Source organism: Myotis daubentonii, chromosome 2 (genome assembly GCF_963259705.1).
Source record: "Myotis daubentonii chromosome 2, mMyoDau2.1, whole genome shotgun sequence".
Classification (NCBI taxonomy): domain Eukaryota; kingdom Metazoa; phylum Chordata; class Mammalia; order Chiroptera; family Vespertilionidae; genus Myotis; species Myotis daubentonii.
The window spans coordinates 70,913,930-70,940,049 of NC_081841.1; the positions used below are offsets into that span (position 1 = coordinate 70,913,930).

The 26,120-nt window shown below is 42.8% G+C and overlaps 1 protein-coding gene across 1 annotated transcript in view; it reads left to right on the forward strand.

The window, feature by feature from the left end:
- The first annotated feature begins 542 nt into the window (after positions 1–542).
- LGR5 (leucine rich repeat containing G protein-coupled receptor 5) overlaps positions 543–26,120 on the forward strand; it is a 144,379-nt gene continuing 118,801 nt past the window's right edge. Inside the window, exon 1 of the mRNA XM_059683647.1 lies at positions 543–1,056. Coding sequence (XP_059539630.1) covers positions 845–1,056 — 212 coding nt within the window. The 5' untranslated portion in view covers positions 543–844. The remainder of the gene's footprint in view (positions 1,057–26,120) is intronic.

Sequence of the window (26,120 nt, forward strand, 5' to 3'; positions counted from 1 at the left end):
TAGGAAGGCAGCATTGGGCGGGCTTGCTGCTTACAAGTTCCATTTACTAGCATGTAGCCACTACCCCAGCACCTTGATTTTAGGGCAAACGCGAGCCAGTGGGGCATGAGGTAAGACCAACCCCTGGGGACGCCTCCTCCTTCTGGGTTGGATTTTTATCTTTTTTTTTTTTTTAAAGCACTCCACGTATTTCATCCTTTATTTGAAGTGGGCTTGGAGGAAGCGTGTGGCATCCTTTGGTCCCGCGCGTCCATCTGTGTCCCTCTGAAGCAGGTCTTTTCGGGCTCTCAGATCTGGGTGGCCAGGATGCGAGAAGAAAGAAGGGTGGGAGCCCCCTGCGTCTCACCCCATGCTACCCGCGGGAGTCCGCCCCCCGGAGGCAAAGTCGGAGCGCAGAGAACCGCCTGCTCCGCGCGCCGCCAGCTGCCTCCGGCCCCAGGCTCGGGAGAGGAGGGAGGGAGCCGGAGGAGGGAAAGCGGGGCCGGGCGGGGGGTGCCTGGGAAGCCGGGCTGCGCTGACGTCACTGGGCGCGCAATTCGGGCTGGAGCGCTTTAAAAAACGAGCGTGCGAGCGGAGATGCTGCTCCACACCGAGCAGGCCGCCGGCAGCAGCACCGCTCCCCGTCCCCACAGCGGCGGCAGCCAGGGCCGCTCCGGAGGTCCGCGTGGCTGCAGCGGGCACGGGCCGGCCCCGCGGCGCTTCTCCTCCGCGCCCCCCGGGGGTTAGGAGCGCGCCGGCTGAGCCGCAGACGCCCGCGGACCCGCGTCCCGCGCGCCCCGACCCGCAGCCACCCAGACGCTGCCCGGCGACCGCGTCCCGCTCGCGACCCTCTTGCCCGGGCACCATGGACACCTCCTCGGTCCGCGCGCTCCTGACCTTGCCGGTCCTGCTGCAGCTGGCGGCCGGGAGTGGCTCGCCCAGACCCGGCGCGCTGCTGCGGGGGTGCCCCGCGCACTGTCAGTGCGAGCCCGACGGCAGGATGCTGCTCAGGGTGGACTGCTCGGACCTGGGGCTCTCGGAGCTGCCCGCCAACCTCAGCGTCTTCACCTCCTACCTGTAAGTGCGCCCCCACTGCACTCCGAGATGGGGGGACATGAGGGGACGGGAGGCTACCTGAAAACCAGGCGGGGGGCTCCACGGCGTCTGGGGCCCCGGGGAAACGCACGTGTCTCCGCCCGGAGTACGACCGCACTTTCTGGGCCCCCGGAGAAGCGGCTCGGGCGCAATCCCGGGAACGCGCTGGTGCGCCGCAGCCTCCCGGTCCAGCCCCAGGGAAGTGGCAGAGCGAACTGCTCCGAGTGTAGGCATTTGCCGGCAGTGTGGGCATTTGTGCCGCTGAGCCTGGAACCCAAGGGCGGGCTGCCGGGTGGGTCCGTGCCCCAGCCTCTCCTTCCCTCCCTTCCCCTCCGTGTTTAGTCACGCTCCGCGGAGAGATGGGCTGCAAAAAGTTCCCCCAAAGGAAACCGCCAGCTAGCCCAGCTCTGAAGGAACTTACTCTGCATCCCTTGCACGGTCGCGTAATGTAACATTTTTCTTACTTTCTTTTATCCTTTTTTTTTTTTATGAAGTGATTAAAATGTGGCAACCACAGACCCGATTAGAGCTGCCAGAACGTTATCTTTACCTTTGGCTGCCCGAGCCGCCCTTTGAAGTGCCGGCCGCCACGGTGTAATCTTTAACCATCTCCTCCTCCCGGGAGGGGAAGGGAAGTGGGCTGAAGGCGGCGGGGCGGGTAAACAGCGGCGCGGACACGCGAGAGGAGACCTGGAATTCTCCGCCGTCCCTTGTAGATCCTCACACCCCTTCTGTCCCCAAACACAACCCCTGAAGCCCATTCCGCGGAGATGAGGCAGCGGTACATTTCATAATCTCGTCTCTGGAAAACCCAGGCCCGGAGGGTAACAGGTGGTTGGGTGGTTGGGGCGGATCCGGAGAGACCAAGGCCACCGCTCTCCCTCCCCCTAAGGAGACGCTGGGGCTCGGTGCCTTGGGGCTGAGAGACAGGGGTCGAGGCTACTCTGCTGACGACAAGGTGACACATTGAGGCTTTGATTGGAGCCCACCCCAAGCCCACGCAATGTTAGTTTCAGCTTCTCTCGTGTACCTTGGCAGGAGCTAGTTGGGATGTTTGTGAACTCATTCTTTCCTCATTTTAGTTGTTTTCTGGAGGGAAGAAGCATGAAAAGGCTTGCACAACGCCTTCCACGAAATAGTGATTCTTTTTCTGGAGACAGACTGTTTTCTGGAGGGAAGAAAAATAATTTTTTTTTACTTGTTTAATTTGCATTTAAAGAAATGGACCATCCTGCTAGATTTTGGTATTAGTAGATGGCGATCCCCTCCTCATCTGCCAGAAAACGGTTTTAACTTCTTTACCCAAAAGGGTTATACAATTACCTATGTCCCCACCAGGCTTCCCTTCAATGGCGCTCATTGCCTGTGGCAGAGATGTTTTCACAATGATAGAAATCTCCCCTAAGTGACCATTCTCTGAGAATTCACATTTCCGCCCCCAAACAGCTGTCTGTGCTACAGAGTGAAATGCTCATCCCCAATCTCTCTGCTTTAACTGCGGAACTCCGCGTTTCAAGAATCATGTGTTCTCTGCATAGTGGATTTCTGAGAGCGAAGCAGCAATTTCATGTTGGAGCACAGGACTATTCTTTGCCCTCACCCCGAAGAAATTGACTATCGGCAAGAGAAGTGTGCAATCCCTCCCCCCCCCCCCAAAACGCTTAGCTATTGAAACCATACACTCATGTAAAACATGTTTAAGAATACAGAAAATAAAATCATGAATAGTGTCAGGATGCTTTCTTCCCGCTTGAAAGAAGGAACATTTGTTAGGCTTCTGTTGCTAAAATTTGGCATGAAGTGTTGCCTCAGATCGTTTCCCACATACTGCAGATGCATTTCAGTGCATCCTCCACGTGCTCGGGAGTTCACCACCTATCGTTACAGACAACCCCTCATAGAGTTAAGACACCGTTAGGAAATTGTCATCTTCTCACACTTTGTGATGACAGCCTGTAGCTTGGCCTAAGGGGAAATGTTCTTAAACTCGGAGTGTCTGTGAAAGTGTTATGGTGAATGTTAAATACTTGCTTCTAATGGTTAACATTTCAGGGACCATGCGTGCACAATGTAGAAATCAGTCCTGAAGTAAATAACCAAACTGATTTTCTTCTTAATACTCGATTTCAGAATTTGCTCTCCTATAGAAAACAAAATGCCAAGGCCTATGGAATGCCCTTCCCTCGTGGGTAGAAGAAGGTTTGGGGGGTTTTGGTATTTTTGTTTTTTACAACCATGGGAAATCTGTGCAGACATTCAGGGTAAATGGCGCCCTCTTTTGGTTACACCTAGAATTACCTAAACATTTCTACCTTCCCTTATGCACTCATAACCTAAAAGAATTTTTATTTACTCATATTCAAATAAACAAGCATGTATCTTACTGTTTTTCTTGTTTAAAGAAATAACTGTCTTTGATTTGAAAGGAAACAGTAAGTTACAGCCCCATGCCACTGGGGCCTGGCGGTAATTAAGCTTTGATGAGAAAGTTGCAGTGTGTAAAGACTCCTGGGTAAAAGGCCAGACTTTACTGTCTTTTTTTGTTTGTAGTAGGTTATCACCATTTATTTGAGTCAAAATGTTATCTCTTAATCTTCCTCCCTTCCCCACAAAAGAACAAGCATTTCATTTTCTTCAAACAGATTAATGATGGCAAGTTCCAGCTGCACACATTTGGCAAATAGATTTTACCACAATCTGAGAGCTGACTAGTCAGACTCTTAGGTGAAGAAAGTTTCCTAACTCTCTTCATAAGACGCTAGAGCTCTTTAAGTGCATTTTTATAGCCTTTCTTTCTTCCCCAGAAAAGCTAAATCTTCAGCCAACATTAATAGTAACTCTCTTCTCTTTCTGAACTGCATTGCACAGTAGATCTGTAGTTGGACCACAGAACATGGTGGAAACTAACTCTCTCTTCTCTCTCTCTCTCTCTCTCTCTCTCTCTCTCTCTCTCTCTCTCCTCTCTCTCTCTCTCCTCGGTGGCTATGGGCTCTGATTTTATAAAAGGGGCTAATAAAGCTGACTCAGCAGAAAGTAAGAAAACCACCAAGGTTGAGACATTAAAGTAAACAATAATTGTTGACAATGTTAAATGCATCTCAATTTACCAGTCATGATTTATCAGAAATAAAGTAGTTCTAGCTTATAATCTCATTATAGGTGAGTTGTCTTAATGTACAAAATGTGAACATTTTGAAAATACATTCAAATAAGCTCTTGAAAATAAGCTCCTCTATGCTACTTTGATATGTCTTTCATACAGTTAATGTGGCATCCAAGTAGAAAACTAAATTCTAATGAACATCCTAATATAGCAAATATACTTTTCTTGATCTACAACAGCCATTTTATCTTTAAATGAAAACAGAGTTTTTTCTTGCTGTTGCTGAAGGACATGAACATTTCATCCACAAGCAAATTTATGTCACATGAACCAAAGGAACCAAAGAAGAATTTGTTTTTAATTTAATGTATGTAGTTTGGTTACTTTTCCATATGTAGCTTTGGAACAAAATTTAATTTTACATGTAATTAGTAAAATTGGTATTAATAAGAACCTATCAAAAACCTGTTAGTAAAATTAAGGACAGCCCTGGTGTCATACATGTGTTTTAAGTATTTAAAATGCAGTTTCAATATTTAAAAACATTTTTTAATCTTTAGAATGGTTTTCTATATATTTGCCTCCCTTCAAGAAAGAAATGTATATTAATAAAGGAAGATGTTTGTCCTTTAGTAATGATTACAAAAGCCTTAACTGTTATAGCAGTCTTAAAATTTACATCAATTCCAAAATTATAGTTTGCTCTACAACCTACTTTTAAAATTAATTTAAAATATAATGATCCCAGTGACTTTTCTGCATTTTAATCAAGTTCTTTCTTTTACTCCGGAATTCTCAAGGTCTTTATTATTATTATTATTATTATTATTATTATTGAGTTATCATTATGGAGGCAATTAAAGTAGTGGCTCTGAGTCAAACAATTTTTAGTGTAGATTTAAAATAAATATTTTATTGAATATGTTCATCATATACATGACAGAGTTTGTGTGACAAGAATGAATTTTTAGATACAGTTAAACATGATCTTCAATCTTTTTCCTTCTTATTCATTGTCTTCAAAGTAAAAGAGTTCTGGTAAGCAACAACAGGTAGCCATCACAAATGAGTTAGAAGATTGGAATAAAAAAAAGAAAAAAATTTAATTTAATTTAAAAATTTTAATTAATAAAAAGAAGATTGGGATAAAAAATAACCTTTGTAGCTTAAATAAAGCTATTTTTTAAATAATGGAACCATTCCCGCTGTATTTAAAGGAGTTCAGAAACACGAAACCGGTCTGTGATTTGTCATGGTTAAGTTTTATTAATTAGAATTATTTGATTGTTTTTTATTTCTATGACAGATAGCTGTCACCTGGCTGGTGTGGTTCAGCGGTTGAGCATCAACCTATGAACCAGGAGGTCACAATTCAATTCCCAGTCAGGGCACATGCCCGGGTTGCATGCTCTATCCCCAGTGGGGGCATGAAGAAGGCAGCTCATCAATGATTCTCTCTCATCATTAATGTTTCTCTCCCTCTCCCTTCCTCTCTGAAATCAATAAAAATATATTTTAAAAAATAAAACATATAGCTGTCAAAAGCATAGGAGTGATAAGCAAATAAGCAATTAACCCAATAAACCTATCATTTAAAAATTAAAGACATTGCAGAATGTTTATGCTTTTATAACTGATACCTAATATCTACCTACTTTAATAAAAACATGTTTATATTTCTTCTATTAAACTCATACATTTAAGTCATTTTAGCCATAAGTTTAAGTATGTTTCCCATTAATCCAGATCATATGCCATAGATAGAAATGAAAAACAGCAATGACCCTGGCCAGGTGGCTCAGTTAGTTGGAGCATCCTCCTGTACACCAGAAGCTTGTGGATTTGATTCCAGCCTGGTCAACACATATACTTAGGTCTTGGGTTTGATCCCTGGTCAGAGAGTGTATGGGAGACAGCCTATCAATATTTCTCTCTTATATCTATTTCTCTCTCTCTCTCTCTCTCTCTCTCTCTCTCTCTCTCTCTCTCTCTCTCTCTCTTTCTCTCTCATCAATTTTTTAAAAAGGAAAGAAAAAACAATAGTGAACTCTATTGAGCAATTTTTTGAAATTTTTTTTGGTTTGGTTTGGTTATTTATATAAGTTTAGAATAATGCTAAATGGTACTTTTACTTGTAAACACCCCACAAATGGTTATTTCTGGTAAATTGAATTTTTCTTGAGAAGGCAAATTCCTTTCTTTGAGACTCAATCTCCTCACTCCTGTTGTAATGTTTTTCTTTATAGAACCTTGTAGTAGAAAGAGATATCATTAGAGCCACAACTGATATATTACCTACCAAAGAAAGAAAGCTGATTATCTAGTCCTGTTGCTATTTTTGCTGTACTTTAGTAAAATTTTATTTGTTAAATCTGCTTATGAATTCAAACCAACTAGAACTCTTATTCCCAGATCTGTCAGCTTTAATCCACATTTTTATTCAGTTATTATAGATAACAACCACATGCTCAATTTCACCGGTGGAATTCATTATCTATGGGAAAAGGAAACATTTCACAGGCTATAAAACAGAATATTTCATAGAAATGTTCATAATTCAAAATTAGTTTTGTTCTCCAATAGGTTACATGGTAGGAAGCAGGCCCATTCTTGAAATCCCTGGCATTTTCTCCTACCTCCCCCAGATAAATTTTTGTTTTGTTTTGTTACATTGAGCCCAATGGATATGCCTTATTTGAAACTGGCAGGTAGAACATTAGTCATTTGCTTTCAAGTTACCTTGTGATAATGCTAGAAGACTGTTAGTAGGGTGTTAGCATTACTAATTTAAAAAAGGCTCTGTAAGCAGGAGTCCATCGTCATGCCCTCATCTATTACCTATTCTTTCTCAGTGCTTAAATCTGGGGTTGGAGAAGCTGAAATTTACTTTGAGAGCATGTGAAGGAGCCAACCCATGTCCACAAAATCATCTTCCTTAAAGTCAGATGGAATAATGCTCCAGGCTGTGATGATGGGCTCTCTCTCTTTCCTTCAGGGTTTATCCTCCTCCCTAGACTGTGAGCTCTTCTGCAGGAGGAAATTTCCACTTTCTATCCCAGTGCCCACATCAGTGTCTGACATTTAAGGGATATTTAATAAATATTTGTAATGCCGAACTGAATAGAATTGGCTGAACTGGCTGCTGAAATACCAGTGGCTAAAAGAGGTCAGAGAAAAATAAAGGACTACTTATCTGCAAAGTAACAGAACAACTCAAGGCTACTGGGGTCCCACAATTATGGCCCAGCGCCATTTGAACTACAATTAAATTGTGTTCAGCTTAAATGATGCAATGAGTTGTTTATTTTAACAAATACACCAGAATTTACATATCTAAAGTACCTTATTAGTTTAATCACAATAATAATAAGAGCTGACATTTATATTGTTCTTCTTGAGTTTCAGGCATTATGCTAAGTCATTTACTGGATCATATATCCCACAACAACCTTATAATACAGGTACTATTTTCATCCCTAACTTGGATATCCCAAGGATATTTCCATTGCTCAAAATATTTTTTAACTTCTTTGAAGTTATCTTCAGGACCAGCTTACCAGAAACATAAGAAAACCAGCCTTCTAATTTATGGTTATGCCTCAAAGTAAATGTAATTGGTGCTGAAATATTTCAGCACATTTTTCCTTTCAGGAACACAATTTATGAAGCTCTGGGAAATGTGGTTTTTAATTTTCAATAAAAGGAGAATTATATTATATAGCTTAAGGCCAAGATTTTAAATTTAGTAAATACCTTTTCACTTTTTCTTGTCTCCAAGCCAAAGATAAATTGTGGTAGCCCTGGTATTATGAAGAGTGATCAATTGACTGATAACTTCCAAGTAAAGAATAAAACTAACTTTTTTTCTTTGGTCAGGTCCATGTGTCAAGTGAAGTAGTTGCATTCTTTGGAATTATTTCTCCATTCAGAGAGACATGAACTTTCTGAACAGGCCAATGTTATTTGAGTTTGTATTCACCTTTATGCATAGTTTATTGATTATGGTAGTGATAGAGAAGAAACTTTTCTTAACTATTCATTTAATTTTTTCAGTCCTTCAATTCATTTACTGAAATAAACCTAACATGTGCTAAATATTTATTATATTACAAAGTTACCATGAAAAACAAATAGGTGGCTAATTAATTACAAATTATATTCAATATAAATAGCCCCTCATCAAGTAAGTAGTAATGTTTAGAAAATTTATGAATCATTGAAATATAATCTCTAAAATTTCTTAACACAATGCCCTTAAATCTTGTTTTCTATTGTTATCAATAATAATTTAAAATTGTTCAGCAATCCTTAATTTTCAAGTGTCTCACTTTTTAATGCATGCACATTATTTTCATATTCATTTTATCCTTCTTGCCTTCAGAAGGAGTTTTGTTTCATCTTCTAAGAAGGACTGGTGGTCAAGGGGGAAGAAAGCGAATTCATGCACACACTAACACACACCCTGACACCCCAATAGGAAGCTATTTCCTTTGTGCTACTTGCTCGGTGGAAATGATATATAACATTGACATGGCTTGACAGTGGAGAGCCAACCCTTTTGAGGAGCGAGACTGAGCTGGCTGTGTGAAGGCACCTTCAGTCAGTTCAGAAGCTGAAATGCAGAAGACAATTGTCCTGGCAAAGGGAGCCCAACTCCAGCTGAGAACGCGTGCACCGAGCTGACCTTCCCCGCCCGCCTGCCAGCTGAGATTAAGGCTTCCTCAAGTGGTCCCTTGTTAGCCTAGCCTTTTCCCCCGGCATTGCTCATCTTTCACAACTGGAAGCCAAATGTTTTAAACTGTTACTCAATTTTGCAGCCAAATTCCTTTATTTCCTCTTTCTACCTCTTTTTCTCACTCCCTCACTAATACACACACACACACACACACACACACACACAACTGATGGCTAACCTTACATGCATACCTTCCTTCCCAAAGTCTACACTAAGAACCTAAGAATTTTTGAGTTTTACTAAAAAATTAGTAAATATTTTTGTACTTTTTTTTTCTTGAAACTTTGATTACGTAGAACAGGAACTTCTACAAAAGATATCTATTTGCAAAAATAACCTTCCTTTGATCAAAAAGCCACAAAAGTGTAGCTCTCAAGAAAGTAGAAAACCACACATGATCTCAAGTGGAAAAAATATAAAGAATTTGCTGAATTTTTAACCTTAGCACATAACAAAGATATTTTAAACTGGGTTGGTTAATGTGGGCTGTGTTAGACTTTCATTGTGTTGTGTTTGGGTTTACCCAGTGTTATTTTAATGAGTTTATTGGTCCAACACACAAAGCACCACATGGCACTTGAAGTTCTTAGGTTATAAATTTTCTTATGAGGCACTTGAAGAAACTCTATTACATAATCAATGGTCTTTAAATCTACCAGCATAAAAATAAGCTTTCACTTTTTGCATATGCAGTGAGGATTATTTAGTTATAAAAAATAAAATAAAAGTTCCCATGGAAGGAGTTACATTCCTTGATCATCTATTTTGTACTTATATTGAGACTTCTGCCATAATCATTTATTTCACAATGAATCTATAGAATGAGTTTGGAGTCTTCTAGTAAAGACTGAGGTAAGAAGTCTTCCTCTTTATTCTTTCTTCATCCTTTCTGTTTTGACGGGACCGTTAGCAGACATGCCTGCATTTGGCAATAGCTCTACTCTATCATTGTTAGAGTGCCAGCTGCCCAATAGTAAAACCTAATCATCACCCCCTCTACCCCACCCCCCAAAAAAAGAATGGCAAGAGAGGTGATAAAGCAAACCAAGGGGATCTGCTACCCAAGGAACAGTGCAGGCAGAACTGAGAGGCTGAGATCTCCACTGGGCACCTAGTCCCAGATGGCTCACTTCTCCTTTTCCCTCTTAATCCTTCTTCATCCCCGGATTCTAGATAGCATCAGAGGAGAACTGGGAGGATGCATTTTTCTTATCTAAGACACTTTCTCCCCAGGGCTTCAAACTACAAGATGAAGGTAAGTTTAGAAAGAAGAATCTTTGGGATTAAAGTATCAACTCTAAGTGCACCGAAATTGGGGTCTTTGATTTTAGCTCTGGGAAGCCACATCACTGTCCTTGTGGTGGGAGACCTTAACTCACCGCAGCCCCCGCTCCCTAGCAGCTGTTGTTCTCTGGGGCTCAGGGCACCAGAGTACAGGAGGAAGTTCAAGATCTTTTCTCATTGAGTCTTCAAGCTCGGGTAGCAAAAGGAAATCCTAGTTAAACCAGATTCTCCCAGGGTGTAAGCATATCTCAGTTGAAGATCTCAAAAGTTTTAGCAGCATGATTAACAGACAGCAAGTTTCCACCTTCCACCTTCCAGCTGCTGGCCTTCCAGATTAAAGTTTACTTCCCAGGCTCTTATAATTGTGAGAAGTGTTGGGTGAATATGGACGGGTCCCAAATGACTATTATATAGTAATTTGAAGCTCCTTTACCTTAGCTGTAGATACTCCTCAGAATATAGTTCATAATATATTGAGAAGGAAAAGCTAATTTTGGTAGATTTATATTAATTATAAAAAAAAATTCAGAGCTTGAGGTCATAGCTAACTACATTTGAAGTAAGTTCTACTGTAAAGGACTCAAAGGATAATCTTTTATCCACAAATCAGAATGACTAAACTGTATGCCTAAATTCACATTACACAGTGCAAGACTGAAATTTAATCATCATTGCTAGAGCATTGTCCTAATTGCCCAAATAAACAGAATTAAAATCACTTAAAGGTATTGCAGAGGCTTTTGATGGGTCAAATGCACTGTCTACCCATGCATGGGACTTGGAATGGAAAAGACCTTGGAAGTCACCTAATCCAGCATCTTCTTTCATAGATGATGAAAATCATATTCTTAAGAGGTTAATGACATTCTCAAAATCACATAGCTGGCAAAAATGAAATTGGAACCGAAGTGTCCTAAAAACCCCAGTCAAGAGCTCCTTCCTATCAACTTTTTGCTCCAATGCCAGATACTCAAATGAATTCTAAAACTCTGTTACTTTTCTAGATGTTTCCAAACATCCTGTTGCTTTCACATGTTATATATGCTTATATCTAAGTCTGTGTCTGAATGTTAACCTTGTCACCGTTTTTGACCAGTTGTAGACACAGATAAAGGGCACTTGGAATTGCCTAAAATTCTATAGAGCAGAAAGGAACAATCAAACTTAGAGGGAGAAATTATTTCCCAAATTTTTATTCATATTAGGTTAGCATGCCCTTAATGTAATGTAAATATTGTGATGTTAATTTGACTAAATTTAGGTCTCATAAATGTCTCTTGTATCTGTCCCCTTTCTCTTCTGGCACTGAGATTGCATAAGTTCAGACAATTTCACTTTTCTGCTGTGTAACTGTGAGTCTTCTGTCTCAGTTGGCATAGACCCCCAACACACACACACACACTCCCTACCACCCCACTAGTTTGTCCAAGATGCAACTTTGGTCATGTCTCTCTTATATAGTCAATCCCTTAGTGGTTTCCTATGGCTTTCATAATACAATTTACCTCCTCAGTTTAACCCACAAAGCCAACTTCTCTTGCCTCATCCCCAGTTGCAAACTTTGCTGCCGTTTCCCCCTTCTTAGCTCCCCAGGCTCTCCCTTCTCCAGCCATACCCAACTACCTCCTGCAATTTCCGTGTTTCGTGCCTCCACGTAGTCACATGTGTTAGTCTCTGCCTGAAATGCTTTTCCTCTTTTTCATTTTGCTGACTTCTATGAGTCTTTCTGTATTCAACTCAAACATCACAGAACGCTTTCTGTGTCTCACCATTTTAGAAAACTGCCTTCACTGCGCCCATACCATGCTGAACTCACTTGTCACAGCATTCACACTTGATGATCATACTTAATTTACTCTGTTTCTACTACTGGACTATAATATATCCCTTGAATGATCAATTTTCTTGGGCCAAAGAAGGAAGGAGTCTCCCTTGGATTTAGAACACAAACTCCTTGTGTATTAATCAGGTCTTTCATTGTATTTTATGATGCTTTGCTGCCTTGGGACCTTGCTGACCTAGGGGAGACTGCCCCTCCCGGGGTTAGCTAATTCCTAGAGATAGCAAGGACTCCTCTCAAGCACACCTTTCATATGCAAACCAACCAGCCAAAGTCTACACTGCCACGCACTTTCTTTATCAGGCTCTTGCAGGGCTCTTACCCTCTGGGTCAACATTCCCTGTTCTAATCACCCCGGGACCAGGTATCAGACAACTTGAGACAGCCCTTACACCCCACAGCCCGCTATGATTCAAGCTAGCTGATTCTAAGCCTGCTTACCCTGTCCATTTCTTCCCATGGAGACCACAATAAAGGCTCTTGCCCCTGAGTTTCTCCCATTCCTTCTGACTCCTGACCCCATGTGGCCCTGCAAACTGATGTGTCCCCTACTCTAGAGAACTGTGAGTAACAAACTATCTTTTCAGTAGCAGTTTCCTCCTGATCTATTGGTCATACCATACCTGAATAATAGCAAAATCTACATTTTAAAATGATCTGTGCCCATACATGTGTACAAAACTTCAAAAGAGGATATGGTCAAGGCACATTTGAGGGAGAATCAGCACCATTTACTCTCTCTAGGAGGCACTCTTATGTTTCCCTAAACTCTGTGTAAAACTCATACTTAGTCCTAAGATAGAAGGTGCCTTTTTTCTGGCCACCAAATGTGTAACAGAGTAGATGAGCTAATATAATTGTTTATATAATCTTATAATGTGGTGATAAAGAGGTCCTTCTGTCTAAATTTGGCAGACTGCATTGTTTGTAATCTCACATGACAAAAAAAAAAACAATTCTAATAGTGCTTTTAGTCAGTTTCTCATTTGACCTTTATAACAAACAGTACAATAGTTATCACTATCCCCACTTTGGGGATAAGAAGACTTCTTGACAATGATCACGAAGATCTTGAGAGATCTTGGCAGTTACTGTGTGCCTTTGTTTTCTCATCTGTAAAATAGCAATAACGACACCGACCTCACTGGGTTGTTGTGCTGATGGGTAGGATAATGTACATAAAACACTTTGCACAGGGCCGCATATGTGGAGCAAAAACTGTTCGGTGCTATTGTGGTTTTGGTGACTATGTTACAGTTGCTTTAACACTAAACCCACACTTTTCAAATACACAGTGTTGGCTTTTATTGTTATTTCCCAAAATGCTTAAATTAACTTTCCTGAAATTTTATAAGTGTAAACATAGTTTTCATGAAACAAGATTTTTAAACATTAAAAACAACTTAGGGAACAGCAGAGAGATGCCTACTTGATAAAAGAATAGGGGAAGCAAATGGCAAATTCAAATGAGTAGGGCATCACCAAGCATCTGTTTAAGTAAAAATATTCTTTCATCTCTGATCCTTGGATCAAATAGATAGAAGATTCTGTGTATTGAAAGAAGTTTTAGATTTTCATCTGGGTATATAATGTCATGTAGACACTGCACCGACCTCCAGGGTGGCTGACTACTGAGTGAATGCTTTGTCACAGATTGTGGGTAGGTGGCCCAGGGTTAGGAGTCCATTCCTCAGACACGATTTAATGAATAGCCCACAATTTATGGTCCTGGATTTAAATTGTTTTTATTCTTCCATTTTTCATCCCACCAATGTCTATTATTTTTCCTGAGTATAGAGGAAATATTCAGTCTGGTAACTTCTTGGGTTCTTAGAAGCTCCAATCTCAGCAGTTGACTTGCTACATATAGCAGCAAGAGAGAAATGATGTATTTAGAGGGATTGAGAAGATATTGGAATTTCAACCTTTTCTCAGAGGCAAAGACATTCAGGAAAAAAAAGAATTTTTAACACAAAAAAATATGTATTTGGTTATTTTTTTATATTAACTAAAAAAATAAATAATTCTACTCTAAAGGAAAAAATTGATTTAAAGAATAAGCCTATGTCTACCTGAAAATACAATAAAAAGAGTTGAATTTTCATGAGGAATTTCTTTTAGCTGTCCTTGATAAAGAAGCAGTTGGGAAGTTCAAGATGGCGACATAGCCTCCCACAGCCACATCAAAATTTACAACAAAAATACAAAACAACCATCACTCAGAACCACCTGAAATCTAGTTGAATGTAAGTTAGAGAAATAAATAAGAAGCACATGGAGACTGGTAGGAGGAGCAGAGACAGGGGGCAGAATTGCAGAACCAGCTGGTCCTACACCCACATGTGGTGGTTTAAAATCAGGAGGGCTATCTTGACTGTGGAGGTTTCCCTGAGGAGTAAGGGGTCCCTGCCCCACACCAGGCCCCAAGCCCAGAGTTCCAGTGCTGGGAAGAGAGGTCCCCATAACTTTGGGCTGTAAAAACCAGCAGGGATTGTGGCTGAGTTACACAGAGGCTGTGGGAGTCCTAGGCAGTTCCTCTTAAAGGGCCCACACACAGAATTACTCAGACTCACTCCCTCTGAGCTCCAGCTCTGGGGCAGCAGCTTAAAAGGAACCTGGGACATTCGGGGATGAACTAACTTGTCTGGAATCAGAGCAAGAGCTAGAGGGGCAGCTTTCTCCCAAAGAGAAGGGCTGGCAGAGGCCAGTGTTCCTTTGCTGAGTCCTCCCCGCCACAGAGCCAATAGTCAGTAGCCATACTGACTCTCCATCAACCTAGCTCACACTTTTTTCCCTGTCCTGAGGTCCTGCCCCTACCTACTTGCAGGCTCATCCAAGCCATCCCCAGTGGCTTTTCCATACAATTGACCTCTCTTGATTCATGCTTCAGACTTTCCTAAAATATCTCAAATAGCCAACAGCTGGTCTCAGCATGCTCCATACCTCTTAATATGTGGCCTCAGGCCCAACACTAGCAGCAGTCCACCCTGGTTCACAGCTTCGCATCTCCTGGGCACCTCCAATCAACATAAGGAGTAGCCATCTGCAGATTGCTTTGTAGCTCAGGCTGGGTGGCCCCTGGCAGAGCACAGACAGAGGTTAACTTTGCACCTCCTGGGAGGCCCCAGAGCTAGTGCACCAAGTGGTCAGCTTTGACCACACCAACTTAGAACCCTACCACTTGCACAAGTGACACATTCAAGGGGCAGACTCGGTGAGCACCAAAGCCTCACTAAAGCAAGTCCTGCTCCATAGGGTCAGCTCTTGCACAGCAGCTCTTCCACTGTAGTCACAGCTGATCCTTGCAACCAACTGGCCCAGGGTCAATCCCTCCCAGTGATGCCAACATCAATTAGAGCTCAACTACAGTAGGACAGGGCACACAGCTCACACAGGGGCACACCTGGAGTGCCCAGCTCAGATGACTGGAGAGGCTGAGCCATTGAGCCCTACAGGAAACCTACACAACAAGGCCACTTTACCAAGTCTGGGAGACATAGTAGATCTACTTAATACACAGAAACAAACACTGGGAAGCAGCCAAAATGCAGAGACAAAGAAGCATGTCACAAATGAAAGAATAAGAGAAATCTCTAGACAAAGAACTAAATGAAATGGAAGCAATAAAACTACCAGATACAGAGTTCAAAACAATGATTATAAGGATGCTTAACTAACTTAATGAGAATTTCAAGGAACTTAGTGATAACTTCAAGGAACTTAATGAGAACATCAACAACATAATAAAGGACCAGTCAGAAATGAAGGATATACTAACTGAAATAAAGACTAATTTACAGGGGATCAACAGTAGAAGATGCTAAGAATTTGGAAGATAAAGAAGAAAAAAACACCAAATCATAACAGAAAAGGGAATCCAAAAATATGAAGATAGTGTAAGGAGCCTCTAGGACAACTTCAAGCATACCAAGATTAACATCATGGAGATGCCAAAAGGAGAAGAGAGGGAGCAAGAAATTAAAAACCTATTTGAAAAAATAATGACAGCCTTAGCTGGTTTGACTCAGTGGATAGAGCATCAGCCTGTGGACTGAACGGTTCTGGGTTCCATTCTGGTCAAGGGCACATACCTCAGTTGCAGATTCCTGGCCCTAGTCAGGGTACATGCAGGAGGCAACCAATCAATGTGTCTCTCTCACATTGATATTTCTCTCTCTCTCCCTCTCCCTTCCACTCTCTCTAAAAATCAATGAAAAAATAATCTCAGGTAAGGATATAACAATAATAATAATAACAGAAAACTTCCCTTACCTGGTGAAAAAAATAGACATACAAGTCTAAGAAGCACAGAGAGTCCCAAACAAGATGAATCCAAAAAGGCCCACATTAAGACACATCATAATTGAAATGCCAAAGGTTAAAGACAAAGAGAGAAAAGCAGTTACCTACAAGAGAGTACCCATATGACTGTCAGCTGATTTCTCAGCAGAAACTTTACAGACCAGAAGGGAGTGTCAAGAAGCAAGAACCTACAACCAAGATACTTTATCCAGCAAAGCTATGATTTAGAATTGAAGGTCAGATAAAAAGCTTCCCAGACAAGGAAAAGCTAAAGTAGAAGAAGGAGAAAGAGAAGGAGAAGGAGAAGGAGAAGGAGAAGGAGAAGGAGAAGGAGAAGGAGAAGGAGAAGGAGAAGGAGAAGGAGAAGGAGAAGGAGAAGGAGAAGAAGAAAACATAAACAATAAATGGCAATAAATATGTATCTATCAACAATTGAATCTAAAATTCAAAATAAACAATCAGAACAGAAACAGACTCAGAGATACAGAGAATATTTTGATGATTGCCAGATGGGAGGTGGATGGGTGAAAAGGGGGAAAGGATTTAGAAGTACTAATTAGTAGTTACAGTGTAGTCATGGGGGTATAAAGTACAGCATAGAGAATATGGTAGCATCAATACTATGAGCTTTTTTAGGATGATCACTTAATAAGTTTTATGATGTCTAATCGCTGGGTATACACCTTTAATGTAATATTGTATATCGACTGTAGCTGAAAAAATAAAAAGTGATTTTTAAAAAGAAGAAGAAGCAGTTGGTTCAACACAATTACCTAAAGAATCTTTGCAGTCAGTGACAATAACAAGGTTAAAATTATTTCCTGGGGAATAATAGGTACCAGTAACTTAACTCTGTGAGGGGAGGGGATTCAAAGTTATATAGGGGGTCAAAGTACTACTTGGGCTTGTTTTTGAGCAGGGACCTTGGGAATTAGGCCCACTGATCCTCAGCAGAGAAGAGAGATGGATGGGTGATCCTTGGACTGGACAGCCTTTTAACCCTGTGGATGAGCCTTGTGTCACCTTCTCCACAAATCCTCCACAACCTTCTATAACAGAGGCCAGCTGTACTCCCTATCACCAATGAAATCAAGAGAGCAGGTCTGAAAAGGACAAGGGAAATATCCCCTGTCGCAGCACTTTTGTGTCTTACTACATGTGAAAATATGATTCTGGAATTCTCAAGTGCCCACTGAATTACTAAAGTAGGAAGCTGATGTATTTTACAGCCCTAACAAAGGCCGAAGAACTCTCAGGGAGCCCCCTCTTATGTGTTATCCAGCAGCACAGATTGGAAAAGTGTTGTCTATCAGCCTAGCTTTATTAAGCAGCCTAAATAACCACTAAACCAAGAAGGACCAGAGGCAGCAAAAGTTGAATGGTTTCAAATAAAGGTCAGAAGGTCCTCTCTCGGGCAAAGCCAATTCTTCAGGTGGAGAAGGGGTAAGAGGAAAGTGACAGCACAGAGAAGACAGTGGCAAATAAGAAAAGAATTAGAAAGCGTCAAGAAGGACTCACAGGTAAGGTGAACTTCAAGACAAAGAGTGAGGCAAGAGGACAAACTGTCAAGCGTGGCACAGCCTGGCTACTCTCTATTGTCTCTGTGTGGGATTGGCTCACCCAGTGGGTAGGGTTCAGTCCTTCAAGTGGTCTACACACACACACACACACACACACACACACACACACACAGGCACATCTCTGCATTTACATATGGAAGAAAAGAAACTCATTTTGGAAACAACCTCAAAATACATACATCTACCTACACTAACCATAGGATGATAAGGCAATGGGCACACTCCTAGGAACTAGGAAGGAACTAACATTATGGTGGCGGCGGGGGGGGGGGGGGGCGGGGGGGTGGGGAGCGTTCACAGGAGAGGTGGGCTAGAAGTCTGGATCCATGGTTCTCAAACTTGTCTGCACATTAGCTCCAACTGGAACCTAATGTTAACCATCTCAAGGCCTTGATCACACACCAAACCAACTGAATCAAAAGTCTCTAGGGGAAGAATGTAGGCATCTGAATGGTGTTTTCACTCCTCAAGGCAAATTCAATGTGCAGTCAAGTTTTGAGAACCTCTAAGCTAGATCTAGCTACCCCACCAACCAGCCATAGACTCTCTGGCAAGACACATACCCTCCCTGCCTCAGCTTTTGCATCTGTATATAACCAGTGAGCACATGCTTTGAGGTCCCTCCTAATTCTATCGTTCTATCAATCTATCTGCTTGACATTTGCGGTATTGTAACAGGGCAGGTGTAGCAAAAAAGGAGGTATCTACACACCCACACTATTTTGTGCAGCCAATGTGGGAGCATTGTTTACTCTCCTGCAGTGAGCATTACTTAAAATGACTTTATTTGTTTAACAGTTTAGAGGGCCTCTGCAGGTAGCCTCAGGAGCCCATTCATTTCATTAACATTAAATCAACAAGCAGACCTTCTTTCTGCCTCTCTCTAGCAGGATTAATGGATTTTGGCATGATTTGTGCATCTAGCAGCAAAACCTCGTGCTGAGAAAGCTAGCAGGCTTGACTAATTCCCAGCAGTGCTAACTTCATAAACTTACTTTAAGCTTTTAACTTTGACTGAAGATTAAAGGTAATGACTTCACGCTGTTAAGTTTGAATGCATGATACTTGAGGTATAAAAAAAAACTATACAAAAATGACATACTATTTGATAAATTAATATTATATATAGATGTTTATGTGTGTGTATGTGATTTTATGCTTATGAAAATACTCAATTCTGTGCATCTAAAAAAGGATCCTCTAAAACACAGATTTATGTAATTAATAATCATTACCCTAAATAGAGTATTGGCAGCTGCATATGTAAAGTGCAAGCATGAGAACCTATGGTTAGAATGTCGTATATATGCTAAAAGAAGACCAGTTTTATGTGAAGCTATAATGTAACGGTCTGTTGAATATAAATAATTTTCTAAGAAGCAAAATTATTCTACTCAGAAAAATTATTCTACTCAATGAGACCAGTTATCACCTATAAAGAATCCTCCATATGACTATGCTTGTGCTTTTTCTTCTAGTCTTAAGTTAAATTCAGAATTCAGAGAAGTCCGCATGAAGAAGGGAGAGAAAAGGGGAAAATACAATATTTCCAGCCCATCTGACAAGACTACATAAAAGCTTTTGATCAAAGGGTCTTAAGTACACTTTACTGGTGTGACAAACAACATTTTTATCCCTTTATTAGATTTATTTTTCTTCTGAAAACTGCAGTGACCAGAGTATGGTTTGTGAAAGAAAGCTGGCAGGGTTGTGTTCTTTGATTCCTAATTAACACCTTCAGTCTCAAAAGAGAACCAACAGAAATACCATAAAATGTTGCAGCTGCATTGTGATTCCGCTTGGTTGGTTTGTTAAAAGTCGGCTGGGCATTGGCAGCTGCAATAAAGGGAACGCTCAATGGATGTTTTGTATTGTGTCCACTGAAGTGAAAGAAGGCAACCATTTTATTTTTCAAATGGGCAGCTGCAGAGGGAGGTTTAAATGGAGCTAAATACAAGATTTACTGTTAACTTATGGTAAATATAAAGAAAATAAAACCTAAATCTTGAGTTTTTACAGTCACTAAACAGAAATTTTAGCAAGAAATTACTAAGGACAATCATTTTGAAGCATTTGAGCAAGTGACTTGGGGAATTTGGCAACAAGGAATAGCATTCATTATTTAAATCAAAATAGCCTTTTGAAAGAGCTGACTAAGCCAAAGCGTTAGAAATTGACATTTCCACTTTGAAAGGTAAAGGTATATCTTTCCTGTCCTTGGTAATGGGACTCCCCCCGCCCACTTATTGAAACCCTAAAATTTGTTCAGATTGGAACTGAGTAAGATTCCATACACCCCTACCTCACTTTTTTTAAAAGAGCGTGGAGTTGAATTTTGCCTTGGGTAGGGGAATAAAGGAGGCATTTAACTCTGGTCAGATAAATCTCACCCACATTCAAAAATGCAATTAAGGAAATATGTAAATCTAGATGTTTCATCAAATGCTAGCTAAGGGGTTACTAGTTCTTTTTGAACACAATGACTGAACTAAAGAACTTTAGTGTCTGTGTAAGAACCATTGTCCAAGCCACAGTCCCTGTTGGAAACAGAGTCCGGCCTGGCCGTGGGAAATACCTACATATTTGACACAGGCCCTATTTCTGAGAGAAAGGGGATGGAAAAGAAAGTATGGCGATTTTACTGTTGCATTCTAATCAGCCATGATCTGCCTAATTTGCTTTGATCAGGAAGATAAACTAATTTTTCTATGGGCTGGATAAAAGTAATTAGCAAGCCAAAGCTTTCATGTTATTTCAAAAGAGCTAAAGTAAAGAGGATCAGAAATTGTAATGGTGGGAGTTAAATACATCTTTTCGGCTCATCTGAGAGCATTGTTAGTTCAAAATAGGATACTGACACAGAAGAGGAACTCCAGTTAAAGATAGTTTCATGGGCTGCACCAACCATTGTAAATTCTGAGACCCACAAAGCTATGTAACTAAACAGGATTACCAAAGGGAGGTTTATAATTGGTGTCTGTGTCATGCAGCCCCGTTCTTTTGTGGGGACACCTTTACCTTCCTGTGAAAAGGTAACGATTATTGCCTAGTTTTTGAACACTGTTGGTTTTTCCAGAAGCTCTGCATTTCATTTGTTATGTTTAAGTTGTTGGGGTAGTTGGATGTGTTTCCTTGAACCCTGAGCCACTGCTCCCTAAAGCAGACAGACACAGCCAGCTTGGGATTCTCCAACCCTGGATATACTGGAGTAGGATCTGAGATCAAACTGCAAAAGCTAATCAGGAACTTGACTCCACAGATGCTTAAATTTCACAGCCTGGTTCACTGGGTTTTGTGCCAGTTACCAACTTCAATCATGCCGCGTCCTCCTGTCTTTTTTTTTTTTTTTTTTTCTAAACACATGTAGTTATTAGATGAGAAGGAAAGATTTTGGAATATGGGATTTTGTTTCTTAAAAAAAAAAATCTGTTTAGTGTTAACGTTTTTTCTTGTTGATATGACCTTTGTGTTACTTCCCATTCCAGGCTGTTGTACTAGATACGGTATCTGTAACCCTACTGTAAACTTAATTGCTTTTTTGGCTACTAATCTCCTTTGCTGGGTTCTTAGATACCAAAGTGTGCATTTCATGTCAGACTCAATGTGTCTTTCAAATACATGGATCTTTTTAAAAGGATCTCTCTGTGAGGTTGGAGCTCACTAAGTTTCAAGGTTATATAGAAACTATTAATCCCAAAGGAAACTAGAAAATATGATTTTCAGGCCACTATTTTATCTTGTTTGTTAAATTGTTTAAAATAATTTGATTTACCTTTTCTCATGTTTTTCTACTCTTTTGAGGAATCTGCAGTAACTCTTTTATCATTGTTTGAAAAGTTCTTAGTAATAGCAGTGTTCAAAATTGCAAATAAGCCTGTTTTCATTTTCTTGTTATCTGCCAAAGGTTTAGAAAAGATCGATTCTTGAGACTAAGAATGCAATCTATGGCCATGGGGGAGATCTTTAACAGTGTGAACTTCATGTTCCTGCATATTCATTCATTCATTCATTCATTCACATCATTAATGTTTATTGATTGCCTACTTTGTGCTAGATGCTGAGGATATAGCAGTACACAAGGTGGACAAAATCCAGTCTTTGCAGGGAAGACAGACCTTAAGCAGATGCTCATTTTAAAGTATATTAAAATTCTGAAAGGGCTCTGACGGAGAACGGGAGTGCACCAAAAGAGAACCTGCCTGGTCTTGGTGGTCAGGGAAGACTTCCTTTAGGAAGTGACATTTAATCTGAAACTTGGAGGTCAGTTGGAGTTGGCCAGAAAAGGAGAGGAAAGGAGGGTTTTAGACAGACTTCCATTCAAGTCTGAGCACTGGTTGAATTTTCCTCTATGCATTCTGCAGCTGTAATATACAGGGTGATGCTGAGGACTCCTTAAGTACCTTGTACTGAGGGAGGGAGGTCTTAACACGGTTATCCCTAGGGGGCAGGATCCTCCTTTGAGACCTGACCTATCCTTATTAAGAATTCTCTTAGTAAGGAACTGCAAGGGGCTCTGCAGTTTCTGGTCTCATTAAGTGTCTCCTCTGCTTGGCTAGCTTATAATTTTACTGGGCACACCAAATTCATTTTCAGTCCTTCCAAAACATTATTGTGAACTTATTTATTTGCACCCCTAATGATAATCTGAAAAGTAGAGGCAGTAACCGTGTTATATGTGGACCTGTATGTTTTCCCTGGGTTAGACAGGAAAGAAGTAGAAGGCAAGATTTTCCATTTGTCCTCTCATTCACAGGAGACCCTGCCATTGCCTGTTCCCAGGGAAAGCTGGTCAGACCTGAGGGTGCACATTTATTCATTCTTTTAATTATACCTAACATTTATTTGGTAATTACTATCAGGCAGGTTCTCAACTAAGCCCAAGAAACAAAGATGAATCAAGGAACAGCCTCTGCTCTCTGATGTTCACGATTTAGTTAAGAAAGAGAGACAAGTAAACCAAAGCAGTGTTGTGATTAAGTCTCATTCTAGAACGAGATCAGACACTCTTCGTTGGAATCCTGGCACTGCCATCTACTACCTTGGGCAAAAAATTTAACTCCTCTGTGGCTTCAGTTTCCTCATCTGTAAAACGACATTTCTCACAGGGTTTCTCATGAGGGTTGTTACTTGAGAGCACTTAGAACTGCCTGGCAGATAGTAAATACAAGGTGAGGGCAGCTATTATCAGTAGAGGTTGGTATTAAGTCTATGGGAGCATAGACCTGGAGCATTCATTCCACCTGGAGTTGAAATGCTTCTCAAAGAGGGGTTGTGTTTGCTCTTAGCTGTTGGGGCAGATTTCCTCGCGTGGGTGGGGCACGTCCTTCAGCAGGAACCACCACACCAGCAGAGGCTCAGGAATGTGAGCGCACGTGGAAGGAAATGTTCACATTTGCTGACTGTGAGACAACAATGACTGGAAGTGAGAGACCTTGAAGAAAGAGAATATAAAACTCATCTGAATGGCCACAAGAACTCATGAGAAGAGACTGAGAGTTTAGGGTGGAGAACCTTCCTAAAGTGCAATTCATATCCTGACTGACACCTGCCAAGTAAAGTCTCAGACCTTTATTTAGGTTTTTCTTCAAATGCCTGGGCCCTCGACAATACACCAAGCCCTCCACAGTGACTGGGCCCTCCACAGTGACTGGGCCCTCCACAGTGACTGGGACCCTCCACAGTACACCAAGCCCTCCACAGTGACTGGGCCCTCCACAGTACACCAAGCCCTCCACAGTGACTGGGACCCTCCACAGTACACCAAGCCCTCCACAGTGACTGGGCCCTCCACAGTGACTGGGCCCTCCACAGTGACTGGGACCCTCCACAGTACACCAAGCCCTCCACAGTGACTGGGACCCTCCACAGTGACTGGGCCCTCCACAGTGACTGGGACCCTCCACAGTACACCAAGCCCTCCACAGTGACTGGGACCCTCCACAGTGACTGGGACCCTCCACAGTGACTGGGCCCTCCACAGTACACCAAGCCCTCCACAGTGACTGGGACCCTCCACAGTGACTGGGCCCTCCACAGTGACTGGGACCCTCCACAGTGACTGGGACCCTCCACAGTGACTGGGACCCTCCACAGTACACCAAGCCCTCCACAGTGACTGGGCTCTCCACAGTGACTGGGCCCTCCACAGTGACTGGGCCCTCCACAGTACACCAAGCCCTCCACAGTGACTGGGCCCTCCACAGTGACTGGGACCCTCCACAGTGACTGGGACCCTCCACAGTGACTGGGGCCCTCCACAGTACACCAAGCCCTCCACAGTGACTGGGCCCTCCACAGTGACTGGGCCCTCCACAGTGACTGGGACCCTCCACAGTGACTGGGACCCTCCACAGTGACTGGGCCCTCCACAGTACACCAAGCCCTCCACAGTGACTGGGACCCTCCACAGTGACTGGGACCCTCCACAGTGACTGGGCCCTCCACAGTGACTGGGACCCTCCACAGTGACTGGGACCCTCCACAGTGACTGGGCCCTCCACAGTGACTGGGACCCTCCACAGTGACTGGGACCCTCCACAGTGACTGGGCCCTCCACAGTACACCAAGCCCTCCACAGTGACTGGGACCCTCCACAGTGACTGGGACCCTCCACAGTGACTGGGCCCTCCACAGTGACTGGGACCCTCCACAGTGACTGGGACCCTCCACAGTGACTGGGCCCTCCACAGTACACCAAGCCCTCCACAGTGACTGGGCCCTCCACAGTGACTGGGACCCTCCACAGTACACCAAGCCCTCCACAGTGACTGGGCCCTCCACAGTACACCAAGCCCTCCACAGTGACTGGGACCCTCCACAGTGACTGGGACCCTCCACAGTACACCAAGCCCTCCACAGTGACTGGGACCCTCCACAGTGACTGGGCCCTCCACAGTACACCAAGCCCTCCACAGTGACTGGGACCCTCCACAGTGACTGGGACCCTCCACAGTGACTGGGACCCTCCACAGTGACTGGGGCCCTCCACAGTACACCAAGCCCTCCACAGTGACTGGGCCCTCCACAGTGACTGGGACCCTCCACAGTGACTGGGACCCTCCACAGTGACTGGGCCCTCCACAGTGACTGGGCCCTCCACAGTGACTGGGACCCTCCACAGTGACTGGGACCCTCCACAGTGACTGGGACCCTCCACAGTGACTGGGCCCTCCACAGTGACTGGGACCCTCCACAGTGACTGGGCCCTCCACAGTGACTGGGCCCTCCACAGTACACCAAGCCCTCCACAGTACACCAAGCCCTCCACAGTGACTGGGACCCTCCGCAGTGACTGGGCCCTCCACAGTGACTGGGCCCTCCACAGTACACCAAGCCCTCCACAGTGACTGGGCCCTCCACAGTGACTGGGCCCTCCACAGTGACTGGGCCCTCCACAGTACACCAAGCCCTCCACAGTGACTGGGCCCTCCACAGTGACTGGGCCCTCCACAGTACACCAAGCCCTCCACAGTGACTGGGCCCTCCACAGTGACTGGGACCCTCCATAGTACACCAAGCCCTCCACGGTGACTGGGCTCTCCACGGTATACCAAGGCTCTGAGGCCCAGGGTTTTAACCTTGCCCTGCAATTGATTAATTATATGATTCAAAGGTACCATGTACCCTTTCTGATCTGATTTGTCATCTGCTAAATGAAGGAATCCATCCAGTGTCCATTTTAGTGCAAATGCCACCCTGGATTAACTTTATATACAGCAAGGAATGCTTAACATGCAAATTAATGCCTCTAAGCATGTCTAATGCACAGGCATTTCATATCCATGTGCCAGTGGGAAAGTGGAAGTGGAATCAGATTGGAGGTATCCTCCATAACCAGCTTCTTTTTTTAAATATGTTTCTATTAATTTTAGAGAGAAAGGAAGGGAGAGGGATAGAGACAGAAACATCGGTCAGTTGCCTCCTCTATGCCCTTACTGGGGAACGAGCAGGAAACCCAGGCATGTTCCCTGACCAGGAATCTAACCGGTGACCTCTCGGTTCATGTGTCAATGCTCAACCACTGAGCCACACCGGCCAGGCATAACCAGCTTCTTTTATCAGGAGTCAGCCAGCTTCAATTCTTCCTCCTCCCTGACATAGCGCTTCCATTCCAACCTACCTGAGACTTCAGTTCCATTTCCAATTGTAAAACAGGATTAATTTTCTTTTTTCTCTGCATCCTTTCCCATCCCCCAAAATAAG